At 43.4% G+C, this 13,975-nt stretch overlaps 1 protein-coding gene across 2 annotated transcripts in view; it reads left to right on the top strand.

The window, feature by feature from the left end:
* The first annotated feature begins 5,498 nt into the window (after positions 1-5,498).
* TNFRSF17 (TNF receptor superfamily member 17) overlaps positions 5,499-13,975 on the top strand; it is a 28,589-nt gene continuing 20,112 nt past the window's right edge. The window contains exon 1 of one of the 2 annotated variants that reach the window (XM_073542898.1): positions 5,499-5,659. In XM_073542898.1, the coding sequence (XP_073398999.1) occupies positions 5,542-5,659 (118 nt within the window). In that variant the 5' untranslated portion in view covers positions 5,499-5,541. The remainder of the gene's footprint in view (positions 5,660-13,975) is intronic. The other variant, XM_073542897.1, reaches the window with a different exon arrangement.

Here is a 13,975-nt window from a genome sequence, read left to right as displayed (position 1 = left end):
GGGGTGCATTATATCCTATGAGGGGGGGCAGCATTATACCCTATGAGGGGGGGCAGCATTATACCCTATGAGAGGACTATATTCTATTAGATGGCTGCATTATATTCTATAAGGGGGCTGCATTATATTCTATGAGAAGGCTGCATTATACTATATGAGGGGGCTGCTTTATATTCTATGAGGGAGGCTACCCCAACTCCTGCTACATAATTAAGATTTGTACTACCTTATATTATACCCGGATATTAGCGTGTTTACCGCACAATTGGTGGTCTTGTATTTATCTCTATGTAGCTACATAGTGGGCCCCAAGAATGATTTTCTCTGGTGGGCCCAAGGTGTTCCAGTCCGACGCTGCATGCTGTCCATTTCCTTGTGATCCTCCTTGAGTGGTTCTACTCCTTCATTGGAGTCCAGCTGTGTTTAATAAAACTGATAGGACTTGATTTGTAAAGGCACACACCTGTCTATATACCGTTGTGGCCAAAAGTATTGACACCCCTGCAATTTTGTCAGATAATACTAGGTTTCTTCCTGAAAATGATTGCAAACACAAATTCTTTGGTATTATTATCTTCATTTAATTTGTCTTAAATGAAAAAACACAAAAGAATTGTCCTAAAGCCAAATTGGATATAATTCCACACCAAACATAAAAAAGAGGGTGGACAAAAGTATTGGCACTGTTCGAAAAATCATGTGATGCTTCTTTAATGTGTGTAATTAACAGCACCTGTAACTTACCTGTGGCACCTAACAGGTGTTGGCAATAACTAAATCACACTTGCAGCCAGTTGACATGGATTAAAGTTGACTCAACCTCTGTCCTGTGTCCTTGTGTGTACCACATTGAGCATGGAGAAAAGAAAGAAGACCAAAGAACTGTCTGAGGACTTGAGAAACCAAATTGTGAGGAAGCATGAGCAATCTCAAGGCTACAAGTCCATCTCCAAAGACCTGAATGTTCCTGTGTCTACCGTGCGCAGTGTCATCAAGAAGTTTAAAGCCCATGGCACTGTGGCTAACCTCCCTAGATGTGGACGGAAAAGAAAAATTGACAAGAGATTTCAACGCAAGATTGTGCGGATGTTGGATAAAGAACCTCGACTAACATCCAAACAAGTTCAAGCTGCCCTGCAGTCCGAGGGTACAACAGTGTCAACCCGTACTATCCGTCGGCATCTGAATGAAAAGGGACTGTATGGTAGGAGACCCAGGAAGACCCCACTTCTTACCCCGAGACATAAAAAAGCCAGGCTGGAGTTTGCCAAAACTTACCTGAAAAAGCCTAAAATGTTTTGGAAGAATGTTCTCTGGTCAGATGAGACAAAAGTAGAGCTTTTTGGGCAAAGGCATGAACATAGAGTTTACAGGAGAAAAAAATAGGCATTCAAAGAAAAGAACACGGTCCCTACAGTAAAACATGGCGGAGGTTCCCTGATGTTTTGGGGTTGCTTTGCTGCCTCTTGCACTGGACTGCTTGACCGTGTGCATGGCATTATGAAGTCTGAAGACTACAAACAAATTTTGCAGCATAATGTAGGGCCCAGTGTGAGAAAGCTGGGTCTCCCTCAGAGGTCATGGGTCTTCCAGCAGGACAATGACTCAAAACACACTTCAAAAAGCACTAGAAAATGGTTTGAGAGAAAGCACTGGAGACTTCTAAGGTGGCCAGCAATGAGTCCAGACCTGAATCCCATAGAACACCTGTGGAGAGATCTAAAAATGGCAGTTTGGAGAAGGCACCCTTCTAATATCAGAGACCTGGAGCAGTTTGCCAAAGAAGAATGGTCTAAAATTCCAGCAGAGCATTGTAAGAAACTCATTGATGGTTCCCGGAAGCGGTTGGTCGCAGTTATTTTGGCTAAAGATTGTGCAACCAAGTATTAGGCTGAGGGTGCCAATACTTTTGTCTGGCCCATTTTTTGAGTTTTGTGTGAAATTATCAATGTTTTGCTTTTTGCTTCATTCTCTTTTGTGTTTTTTCATTTAAGACAAATTAAATGAAGATAATAATACCAAAGAATTTGTGTTTGCGATCATTTTCAGGAAGAAACTGAGTATTATCTGACAAAATTGCATGGGTGTCAATACTTTTGGCCACAACTGTAAGACCTCTCAGCTCACAGTGTCAGACTAAATGAGAATCATGAGGTCAAAGGAACTCGCCAAGGAGCTCAGAAACAGAATTGTGGCAAGGCACAGATTTGGCCAAAGTTACAAAAAAATTTCTGCTGTACTCAAGGTTCCTAAGAGCACAGTGGCCTCCATAATCCTTAAATGGAAGAAGTTTGGGACCACCAGAAGTCTTCCTAGACCTGGCCGTCCAACCAAACTGAGCAATCATAGGAGAAGAGCCTTGTTGAGAGAGGTAAAGAAGAACTCAAAGATCACAGTGGCTGAGCTCCACAGATATCTCTGCAGCCCTCCACCAGTTGGGCCTTTAAGGCAGAGTGACCCGACGGAAGCCTCTCCTCAGTGCCAGACATATGAAAGCCCACATAGAGTTTGCTAAAAAAAACACATGAAGGACTCCTAGACTATGAGAAATAAGATTCTCTGGTCAGATGAGACGAAGATAGACCTTTTTTGTGATAACCCTAAGCGGTACGTGTGGAGAAAACCAGGCACTGCTCATCACCTGCCCAATACAATTCCAACAGTGAAACATGGTGGTGTCAGCATCATGCTATGGGGGTGTTTTTCAGCTGCAGGGACAGGACAACTGGTAGCAATTGAAGGAAACATGAATGCGACCAAGTACAGAGATATCCTGGATAAAAACCTCTTACAAAGCGCTCTCGACCTCAGACTTGGCCGAAGGTTCACCTTCCAACAAGGCAATGACCCTATGACCCTAAGTACACAGCTAAAATAACAAAAGAGTGGCTTCAGAACAACTCTGTGACCATTCTTGACTGGCCCAGCCAGAGACCTGACCTAAACCCAATTGAGCATCTCTGGAGAGACCTGAAAATGGCTGTCCACGAACGTTCACCATCCAACCCGACAGAACTGAAGAGGATCTGCAAGGAAGAATGGCAGAGGATCCCCAAATCCAGGTGTGAAAAACTTGTTGCATCATTCCCAAGAAGACTCATGGCTGTACTACCTCAAAAGGTGCTTCTACTCAATACTGAGCAAAGGGTCTGAATACTAATGATCATTTGATATTTCAGCTTTTCTTTTTTTAATAAATTTGCCAAAATTTCTACATTTCTGTTTTTTTTTTTCAGTCAAGATGGGAGTGTACATTAATGAGAAAAAAATTAACTTTTTTGATTTTACCAAATGGTTCCAATGAAACAAAGAGTGAAAAATTTAAAGGGGGCTGAATACTTTCCGTACCCACTGTAAGTAGGGTCCTTTGCCATCTTTTTATTTTATTTTCTGTACAGATATACATGTATTGTCTACATTTAGTACTGGTACCCCAAAGCCAGTTAGTGCCCCAAAGCCGAGGAATGTGACTTAGAAAAAAGGGGTTTTCTTAAAACAGAAAAAAAGGCAGCAAACGGTGCCACAATGTAGGTAAGAAAGGTGGTGCAAAAAGTGGCGTAAAGTTAGAAAAAAAGGCTCCAATTTAATTCTGATGTAAATCGCTTTTGAAAAGTCTCAAAATTTTGGAGCTATTCATAGTTGCATGAAAATTTTGCTGCAAAATGCTTGCTTTTAATGTAAATCTGTCAGAAGGTTTTTGCTGTGTTATCTGACAGCAGCATGATGTAGGGACAGAGACCCAGTTTTGTTTCACTTAGAATACTGGGTGCTGCAGTTGTGATAGAATCACAGTTTTCTCCGCTGCAGATCTAGCAGAGCACAGTTTGCTGAGCTGTGTATATTTCACACCTCAGCTTTCTGTGTATTGTATAGTGATAGAGAGCTGCTAATCAGTGCTGGTGGTGGGGTTGGACCAGAATGTGTGAGGCCAGTTGTCCTGTAGTGATAATCTCTTGCTGATAAAACACTGATTGGATTGAAACAGCAAAACACAGTTTAAGGATGGTTTCACACATCCTGATATTTCAGGAACTGTAAAAAACAGTACCGGAGATATCAGTGTCTGTGTGTCATACTTGTGGCATATGAGTGGCAACCGTGTGCCGCCCATGTGCTGCATCAGTACCACATGTACCGGCACCTGGGAAGTAGTGGTACAGTTAGCACTGTTTCCCGGCACCGAGTGATGAAGACCACTCACATCATTCTCCTCTTCTCTGCCGGTGATCAGCACAAGCAATGGAGAATGTTCAGAGCTATATTCAGCTGATAACAGTGAGAGCAAGCAGTGGCTGATGGGACTACTACTCCCAACAGCTGAAGCAGATAGCTGAGGGTTTCAGCTCTCTAATAAATCACCTGAACCACTGTCAGTGGCTCAGTGTTCAGCCTTTTTCTATGCCTTTTAACCACTGTAGGGTTTGGAAACTCTGGAGCAGTTAAAAGAAGTAACATGTTCATTTTGGCAGCGTCTTCATAGAAACCGCCCACTGTTTTAATGTACATATAGTAAAAAGCCAAAAAAAAATCTAAGGCAAAGCGCCAGCGGATCCACTTCAGGAAGAAGCCACCAGCTTTTTCTGATGCTGCTTTGTTCCTGAAAATTCTGGTGGCTACGATAGCATCTAATAATCGCCGCATGCAGGCAGCCATGAATAGCAAAGTGGATTTCTCAGAAATTAATTGGAAGAGTTTTTCATGAGTTTTTTAAGCAGTTTCTGAGGGAGATTTTGAAAATGCGCATGGAGTTTTACTAGGAGTTTTTGGAACAGAAACTGAGCGGAAACTCTCCAAGTCATCCTTGGGTATCTCCTCCTGAAGAAGAAGTCCTTGAGACTTTGAAATGCGTAGAGGAAGAAGATAAACCCACTTTTATCTTTACTGTTGGATCGTGATTTGTACAGCAGCGCGGGTTTTTCACCACGAACCTGTCCAGTCTGAATCCTTCAAATCCCCAAACTCCTCAAAAATGTTGAGTTTCTTCTCGGTGTGACTTTTTGCTGAACTTTTTTGATAGAGAACTCAGCAGAATTTGCAGATTTTTTAGGAGTTTTGCAATTTTGAGAAGGATTTGCCTCAGTTTCTTCTCAGTTTCTGCTTCAAAATCTCCTAATAAAAACTCTATATGCACACAGCCTAAACATACCCTTTATATCAATGTAGTTATCTAAGTTTCGTACAGTAGGTAAGTCGTGGTCTGGGGGTTATGGGCATTATATGAATGCTAAAACCTGGCTATAAAACTGGTTTGAAACGTACTTCAGTTATTTTTTTACTGGCTTGACTACATTTTTCCCTAATTTAAAATAGAGGAGGTATTAATGACGACGTCTTCAGTCCCATGTGTATTCAGTAGGATTCATCAGCAGAACTTAGTCAAATGTATCTGTAAATTTCAGGCACCTGCACTGAAACGTGACAGAGCTTCACAGAGACTAGAAGGCAGCCTTAATTATCTACACCATTTGCATGTCGAGTATTTGAGCGTCTCTTCACGAAACTCCAGCACAATTTAGTTTACGGTCGGGACCGAGATCACAAATGGGTGAACGTTGTCCAACAAGTCAGTACTATGATGGGCTACTGCAAAATTGTCAGTCCTGTAGACTTCGATGCCCGAAACCTCCTGAAGTTTGTGTCAAGTTTAATCCTTGTTCACGTAAGTCGCATTTTTGTTCTTTAAAGTTTTGAAGAAATGTTTGGAGGACTCTGTATCAACTTGAAGACATCGCTTGAGGTTATTATCTAGATTTTACCAATAATTATTTTAGATTTTTTTACAGCATTGTTTAAGCTTTGGATTTTTTTTAGTTTTTGGAACACCCTCTTTCAGTGTATTTTATCCTTTGCTTTATAACTGAGCTCAAAGGGGTTGTCTACTGTGTCTTTGTTTTAACAACTGTACTGTGGACATGATTTTGTGGAACTTACTAATAAATTAAGGTATTAGGCTTGGGTCACGCAACCGTATTTTCTCTCATCTGAGAAAATCGGGCTGATTATGATAATCAGCGTTTGACCGGGGTTGTTCAGAGTTGATCAGAGTTGATTAGCGTGTAATCAAAGTTGATCAGCGTGTGAACAGAGTGTGATCAGAGTTGATCAGCATGTGAACAGAGTGTTATCAGAGTGTGATCAGCATGTGAACAGAGTGTGATCAGCGTGAGAACAGATTGTGATCAGCATGTGACCAGAGTTGATCAGGGTGTAATCAGAATTGAACAGAGTGTGATCAGCGTGTGAGCAGAGTGTAATCAGGGTGTGATCAGAGTGTGATCAGCATGTGAACAGAGTGTGATCAGAGTTGATCAGCGTGTGAACAGATTGTGATCAGCATGTGATCAGAGTGCAATCAGAGTTGATCAGCGTGTGATCAGAGTGTGATCAGCATGTGATCAGCATGTGAACAAAGTGTGATCAGAGTGTGATTAGAGTTGATCAGCGTGTGAACAGATCATGATTAGAGTTTATCAGTGTGTGATCAGAGTATGATTAGCTGACCTTATCCCTGTCACAGTAGAACCTGTATGTTTACAGGACAAATGAAGTAGAGTGTAGTAGTATATCCGTTTACGACAAAATGGTCAGAAAATTCCTGGAAAAGTAGATTTCAATTATAGTTAGCAGTATTTCGCCGACCTAACATATTACCACTGCCAACAACCTGCACACCACATCGTCATAATTACAGCATAATAACTTGAAAATTCAATATGTTGTAGGAGGCCTTGAGTTGAGGATGCAAAGTATCAAACGGTTATTAAACCATCAAATGTGGTTGACCAATCAAAGTAAATTTTGATATAATGTATTGACAGTCACCTATGATAGAATAAGCCTGATATTAAACCTTAATAGGATATAATAAGGGCAGTGCAACATATCATTTGTGGTGTCAGAAATTGAATCATTATCTAATATGGATAATTAATACCTGAACTCATGTTATTGGCTGTATCTGCAACAGGAATAAACACAACGGGGACCTGTGGCACCTCGACGCACGTTTCATCCTCTGACCTTTGTCATTTTCTTGGAAGTGGAGAAGATGGAAAAATTTATTTCTCCATCTTCTCAATTCTGACAATCTGTGAAAATCAGACTACATTCAGATGACATCTAAGTGTGGTCCAATTTTTTTGACAGACCAATCGCAGCCTGCAATCTGATTTATGGATGCAAATTGTGCATGCTGCAATTTTTTTTTTTGGACCACTCAGTCTGTGGCAAAACTAAGACATGTGCACGTTCCGTCCTATAGAATAACATAGGTACGCTTTGATCTGATGTTTTACAGGTTCCTCTCCACCCGCTTCTTAGTACAAGCTTCTTCACAGACTGCACAGCTGTCCTGTTCTCAAGATGGCTGCTCATGGAGCTCACCGTTTACATAGAATAGACATTTTTTAATTGGAGGAGGCTGATGGACAGGTTTGGTCACATGCCCATCCCATAAAATCTAATATCATTTTGAGAACAGAAGAACCTGTAATATACATCAGTAAGTGCCACAGAATCGGCCTGTGGATCGGGCATCATGTATCAGCTGTCACTTTGCCTTCAAACATTGAAAATTATTTTTTGTTTACGAGTTGCAGAATTTTCTGCTGATTCTTAGGTGATGCGCAGCAAATTGGGTTTGTTGCAAATTTTAACATCCCCATTTAACTAAAAAAAAATAAGTAGAAAATCTGCAACAGATCTACAACATAAATTGAAGAGGGTGTGGATTTTAAAATGTTCACCATAGGTCAATTTTCATGCAGATTTTGGCAACATAAGAATGAAATTTAGTAAACTCTCTTCCACTTTGCTGCAGATTTTTTTTTACTATATGTTAGCTATTAGCACTCACTAAATGCAGTAGGGTTTACCACTTGTGACAGTAAGCATTTACCTTTTTTTTTTTTTTACAGTAACTCATATGATGTCACAGATGTGATGTCAGAGGAATTTCCCCATGTGCAGGGAAGCCCTTTGGGCCATAGGCAAATTGAATCTCACTTCTGCTCTGACATTCAGTGAGGATTCTGTGCAGCAATAATGTGAAAAACAGCTGTACACAGCTACAGACTTTTTCATAAAGCCAGAGCATTACATTTTCTATGTGCTCTCAAAATAGCTTTCATCCATCCAGAACTCTTCTGAAGGTATCCTATGGTATAAAATGAAAACTGCATGCCACATGAGCCCCACGTTTGTATCCTGAAATAACCTTGAGGAGATGAAGATACCACCTGGTTCCTAAGTTGCCTTATTATATATACAGTATATGGGATTTGCTCAAGCGACATCCACATAAGATCTGTGGTTAGTTCTCCAAGATGTTTGGAACAACATTCCTGCCTACTTCCTTCAAAAACATTTGTTCATTCACTTTAAATTTTCTTAATTCATAAACTATTAGCATATCTAGTTTTGAAAAAATCCTCACTTTCCTGTGTGTGTGTGTGTGTGTGTGTGTATGTGTGTGTGTGTGTGTGTGTGTGTGTGTGTGTGTGTGTGTGTATATATATATACAGCTCTGGCAAAAATGAAGAGACCACTGCAAAAATTTTTCTTGAGTAAAATGTAAATTGCTCTTTTATTCTATAAACTACTGACAACATGTCTTCGAATTTCCAAGCACTAACTTTTGTATTTTTTTTTTTCAGAAAATGAGAAATGGTAAAAATAACAAAAAAAAATGCAGTGCTTGCAGACCTCAAATAATGCTAAGAAAAGAAGTTCATAATCATTTACAAACCACAATATTAATGTTTTAACTCAGGAAGAGTTCAGAAATCAATATTTTGTGGAATAACCATGATTTTTAATCACAGCTTTCATGCGTCTTGGCTGCTTTCCACCAGTCTTTCACACTGCTTTTGGGTGACCTTATCCCACTCCTTGAACAAAAATTTAAGTAGTTCTTTGCTTGATGGCTTGTAAGTATCCATCTTTCTCTTGATTACATTCCAGAGGTTTTCAATGGGGTTCAGGTCTGGAGATTGGGCTGACCATGATAGGGTTGTGATGTGGTGGTCCTCTATCCACACTTTGATTGACCTAGCTGTGTGGCATGGCGCATTGTCCTGCTGGAAAACCAGTCCTCAGAGTTGGGGAACATTGCCTGAGCAGAAGGAATCAACTGTTTTTCCAGGATAGCCTTGTATGCGGCTTGATTCATACGTCCTTCACAAAGCTTAACCTGCCCAATTCCAGCCTTGCTGAAGCATCCCCAGATCATCATCGATCCTCCACCAATTTTCACAGTGGGTGCAAGACACTGTGACTTGTACGCCTCTCCAGGTCTCCATCTAATCATTAGACGACCAGGTGTTGAGCAAAGCTGAAAATTAGACTCATCAGGGATTACCTTACTCCAGTCCTCTATGGTCCAATCCTTATTGTCTTTGGCAAACTTCAGCCTAACTCTCCTTTGCTTCTCATTAATGAAAGGCTTTTTTATAGCTTTACATGACTTGAGCCCTGCCTCTAGGAGCCTGTTATGAACTGTTCTTGCCGTGCACTTCACCCCAGCTGCCATTTGCCATTCCTTTTGTAGGTCACTTGATGTCATCCTGCGGTTGCTGGGTGACATTCGAATAAGATGACGGTCATCTCGGTCAGTGGAAAGTCGTATTCACCCTCTGTCGGTCTGTAGCTTTGTTGTCCCCAATATCTGCTGCTTGACCTTGCTGTAATGGACTGCCGTCTTAGAAATTTTAAGGATGGAGTGTCAGTATCTAGTCCTGGAATCTGTTTCTCTTGCCCTTAGACTTGCCCTTAGTTAACATGGATCTTGATGTTTCCACGTCGGCCATCTTGCTTCCTGCCAAAACTGTATATAAAGCCAGCACCTGCTCTGATTCATTGCTTGTGTATTATGTATTGGACTTTGTGCCTCTGCAGTCCCAAGCCTGGACTTACTATCCCTGTTGGTCCTCTCTTAACGGCGGAGTCCTCTGCCAACCTGCACGTCTGGATCCCTGCCTGCTGACCGAGTGATTGCTGAACACTTGACTTCAGGAACCTCTGCCTGACTACACCTGCGGTGAAGTAAGAACTCCAGCCAGCTAGTGTGTTCCTCCGCTCTGCAAGAGTCTGTGTCTTGTGCCCGCATTGCTCAGTGACTTTGCATGCTGTGTCGCAGAGTATCAGCTCTGCTATTACCATTTATCATATTGACTGAACATTTATCTGGACTTATATGCTATATTGCATTCAGATCATTAATACAATATTGCTTGCGCAACCCACTGTGTCTGTAGTCTCTTTGACCTAGCCACTGGTGTCCAGTTGTATCCACTAGTATCGTGACAGGATACACAAGACTTAAAAATGGATGCCGCTGGGTCAGAGACTTTAGAAGTGCGTGTTAAGAAGCTAAATAATATCACTGCCACTGTACACGCTGAAGTGCAGACATGGAAGAACAGAATAGAAGGCCTAGAGGGGCGGACTAAATATGATATACAAGTGCTCAGTCAGACCCTTCAGGAATTGCGTGGCCGAGTTGCGGCTCTGGAGGCACAATCTCAGGCTTCTGTTCCTACCATCCCCAAACTACCGCCATTTAGGTTTGGTGGCGACCGAGACAAGTACCGTGGGTTTCTGAACCAGTGTCGTTTATACATTGCTGCACATGTCACACAGTTTCCTACAGACCGATCCAAAGTATTGACTATCATCATGTTGTTGACTAATAAGGCCCTTGCCTTGGCAAACCCTCTGATAGAATCACAGGATGCATGTCTGAATGACTTCAATATGTTTATCGCCGCCATGGGGCAGATGTTTGACGATCCGAACCGTGGCCTTACAGCTGAGACGGCCCTGCTGAATTTGCGTCAAGGTAAACGCCCAGTGACTGAGTATGCTATGGATTTTAGAAGGTGGGCTCAGGACACCACCTGGAATAGTGCAGCGAAGTACTCTATATTTAAGAAGGGGTTGTCCAGTTCCATCAAGGACGAGCTTGCACATGCGGAGGCTCCCACTGCTCTAGGTGATTTCATCAATCACTGTATTCGCCTAGACGCTCGCATCTCCGAACGAAAACTAGAAAGGTGGTCTCCACCTAAGACCATACTTTCTGATTGTAATTTTGTAGGAGTCATTCAGAATCAAGATTTGCTGCAGGTCATCAAAGAAGCTTACAACTCTGATCTTTTCCTGTCTCAGCCATCTGATGAGGTAAGCCTTCTTTTTAGGAATGGAGTTTGGACCCAGGAACGGCGCCTCTACATTCCTGAAGCCGTGAGGTTAAGAGTGTTGAGATTGGTTCATGATTCCAAGGTTGCAGGGCACAGAGGAATTCAGAAGACTCAAGAATTCTTATCTCGCTTCTTCTGGTGGCCAGGTTTTCGGAAGGATGTCCAGAAGTACGTTTCATCTTGTGAGGTATGTGCCAAATTCAAGGTTCCACGTGCCTCCCCTACTGGTCTGTTACAGCCTTTGCCGGTGCTGTCTCGCCCGTGGGGATCCATTTCTATGGACTTTATTGTAGAACTGCCCCTTTTTGAGGGAAAGAGTACGATTTTGGTGGTGGTCGATCGCCTGACCAAGGCGGCCCATTTCATCCCTTGTTCCGATTTACCCTCTGCGAAGGACACTGCTGACCTAATTATCCAGAACATCTTTCGCCTGCACGGGGTTCCGGATTAAGTTGTTTCTGACCGTGGAGTTCAATTTACTTCAAAGTTTTGGCGAAGCTTTTGTTCAGCATTAGGCATAGAAGTTAACTTATCTTCTGCTTTCCACCCACAGTCCAACGGGCAGACAGAACGTACCAACCAAACACTAGAGCAATACGTTCGCTGCTATGTTTGCCATTTGCAAGATGATTGGGTAAGGCTACTCCCCTTGGCCGAATTCTCTTATAACAACTCCCAGAGTGCCTCCACCAAACAGTCTCCATTCTACGCTAACCTGGGATATCACCCTAGCATTCTTCCCAGATTACCGGTAGATACATCTTTACCAGCAGTTGCCGACAGGATCTCTTCACTTCAACAGAACCTTGAACTTCTGAAAGAGACTTTGGGTTCCGCACAAGAGAGGTACAAGAATGCAGCTGACAGATTTCGCAAACCAACACCAACATTTAAGGTAGGAGATTTAGTCTGGTTATCTACGAAGAATTTAAAGATGAAGATCCCTTCCCCTAAGTTGGGACAGAAGTACATTGGTCCTTATAGGATCAGTGGTCTGGTAGGTGCTGTTGCATGTCGCTTAAAACTCCCAAGAACACTGAAGATACATCCTGTCTTTCATACTTCCCTACTAAAGACTGTAGAACCAAATCCTTTTCCAGGACGTTCATCTCCTCCTCCCGATCCCGTTCTTGTGGATGGTCAAGAGCAGTTCATCGTTGAGAGGATTCTGGATTCAAGAATCTACAGAAATCGACTGCAGTATTTGATTAAATGGCAAGGCTATTCCTCAGAGGAGAATTCCTGGGAACCCGTGGATAATATTAACGCCTCCCGACTGATTGAGCAGTTCCATCAAAGGTACCCTGGCAAGCCTGGTTTAGGGTCGTCCGGAGGCCGTTCTTGAGGTGGGAGTAATGTCAGTATCTAGTCCTGGAATCTGTTTCTCTTGCCCTTAGACTTGCCCTTAGTTAACATGGATCTTGATGTTTCCACGTCGGCCATCTTGCTTCCTGCCAAAGCTGTATATAAAGCCAGCACCTGCTCTGATTCATTGCTTGTGTATTATGTATTGGACTTTGTGCCTCTGCAGTCCCAAGCCTTGACTTACTATCCCTGTTGGTCCTCTCTTAACGGCGGAGTCCTCTGCCAACCTGCACGTCTGGATCCCTGCCTGCTGACCGAGTGATTGCTGAACACTTGACTTCAGGAACCTCTGCCTGACTACACCTGCGGTGAAGTAAGAACTCCAGCCAGCTAGTGTGTTCCTCCACTCTGCAAGAGTCTGTGTCTTGTGCCCGCATTGCTCAGTGACTTTGCATGCTGTGTCGCAGAGTATCAGCTCTGCTATTACCATTTATCATATAATAAATGCCCTAAGCAACTTCCGGTTGTAACAACTTCCGTCCAGTTGTAACCGGTGACGTCACCGCACACCTCTTTCCATGTTAACCCTCAACACACACACTCCACTCACCTTTCACCATCTCCACTCACGTCCACTCACTCTTTCACTCCACATACGACCCTTTCTCTCACTCCGTCTCGCATACTCACACCGTCATCGCTGCTGATCCACGATCCCCGACATCATCTTCCATCCTGGATCCAGACGTCCTCCACGCCGGCGACATGTTCTTGCGGCGACGCCATTTTGGATCGGCGAAATCCCGCGATAGTCAAGATGGCGTCGCCGCAAGAACATGTCGCCGGCGAGGACGATGTCGGGATCCAAAATGGCGTCGGCGAAAACTCGCGAGATTTCGCCGATGCCATTTTGGATCCCGACGTCGTCCACGCTGGCGACGCCATTTTGGATCGGCGAAATCCCGCGATAGTCAAGATGGTGTCGCCGCAAGAACATGTCGCCGGCGAGGACGACGTCGGGATCCAAAATGGCGTCGGCGAAAACTCGCGAGATTTCGCCGACGCCATTTTGGATCCCGACGTCGTCCACGCTGGCGACGCCATTTTGGATCGGCGAAATCCCGCGATAGTCAAGATGGCGTCGCCGCAAGAACATGTCGCCGGCGAGGACGACGTCGGGATCCAAAATGGCATCGGCGAAAACTCGCGAGATTTCGTCGACGCCATTTTGGATCCCGACGTCGTCCACGCCGGCGACATGTTCTTTCGGCGACGCCATCTTGACTATCGCGGGATTTCACGATACTCAAGATGGTGTCGCCGCAAGAACATGTCGCCGGCGTGGACAACGTCTGGATCCAGGATGGCGCCGGCGGAAGAAGATGTCGGGGATCGTGGAGCAGCGGCGATGACGGCGTGAGTATGAGAGACGGAGTGAGAGAAGGGGTCGTATGTGGAGTGAAAGAGTGAGT

The sequence above is a fragment of the Dendrobates tinctorius genome, unplaced genomic scaffold, assembly GCF_039654945.1.
Source record: "Dendrobates tinctorius isolate UK_male_01 unplaced genomic scaffold, ASM3965494v1 ptg000129l, whole genome shotgun sequence".
Classification (NCBI taxonomy): Eukaryota; Metazoa; Chordata; class Amphibia; order Anura; family Dendrobatidae; genus Dendrobates; species Dendrobates tinctorius.
Note: the sequence above shows the minus strand (reverse complement) of the source record. Positions and strands in the feature narration are given on the sequence as shown.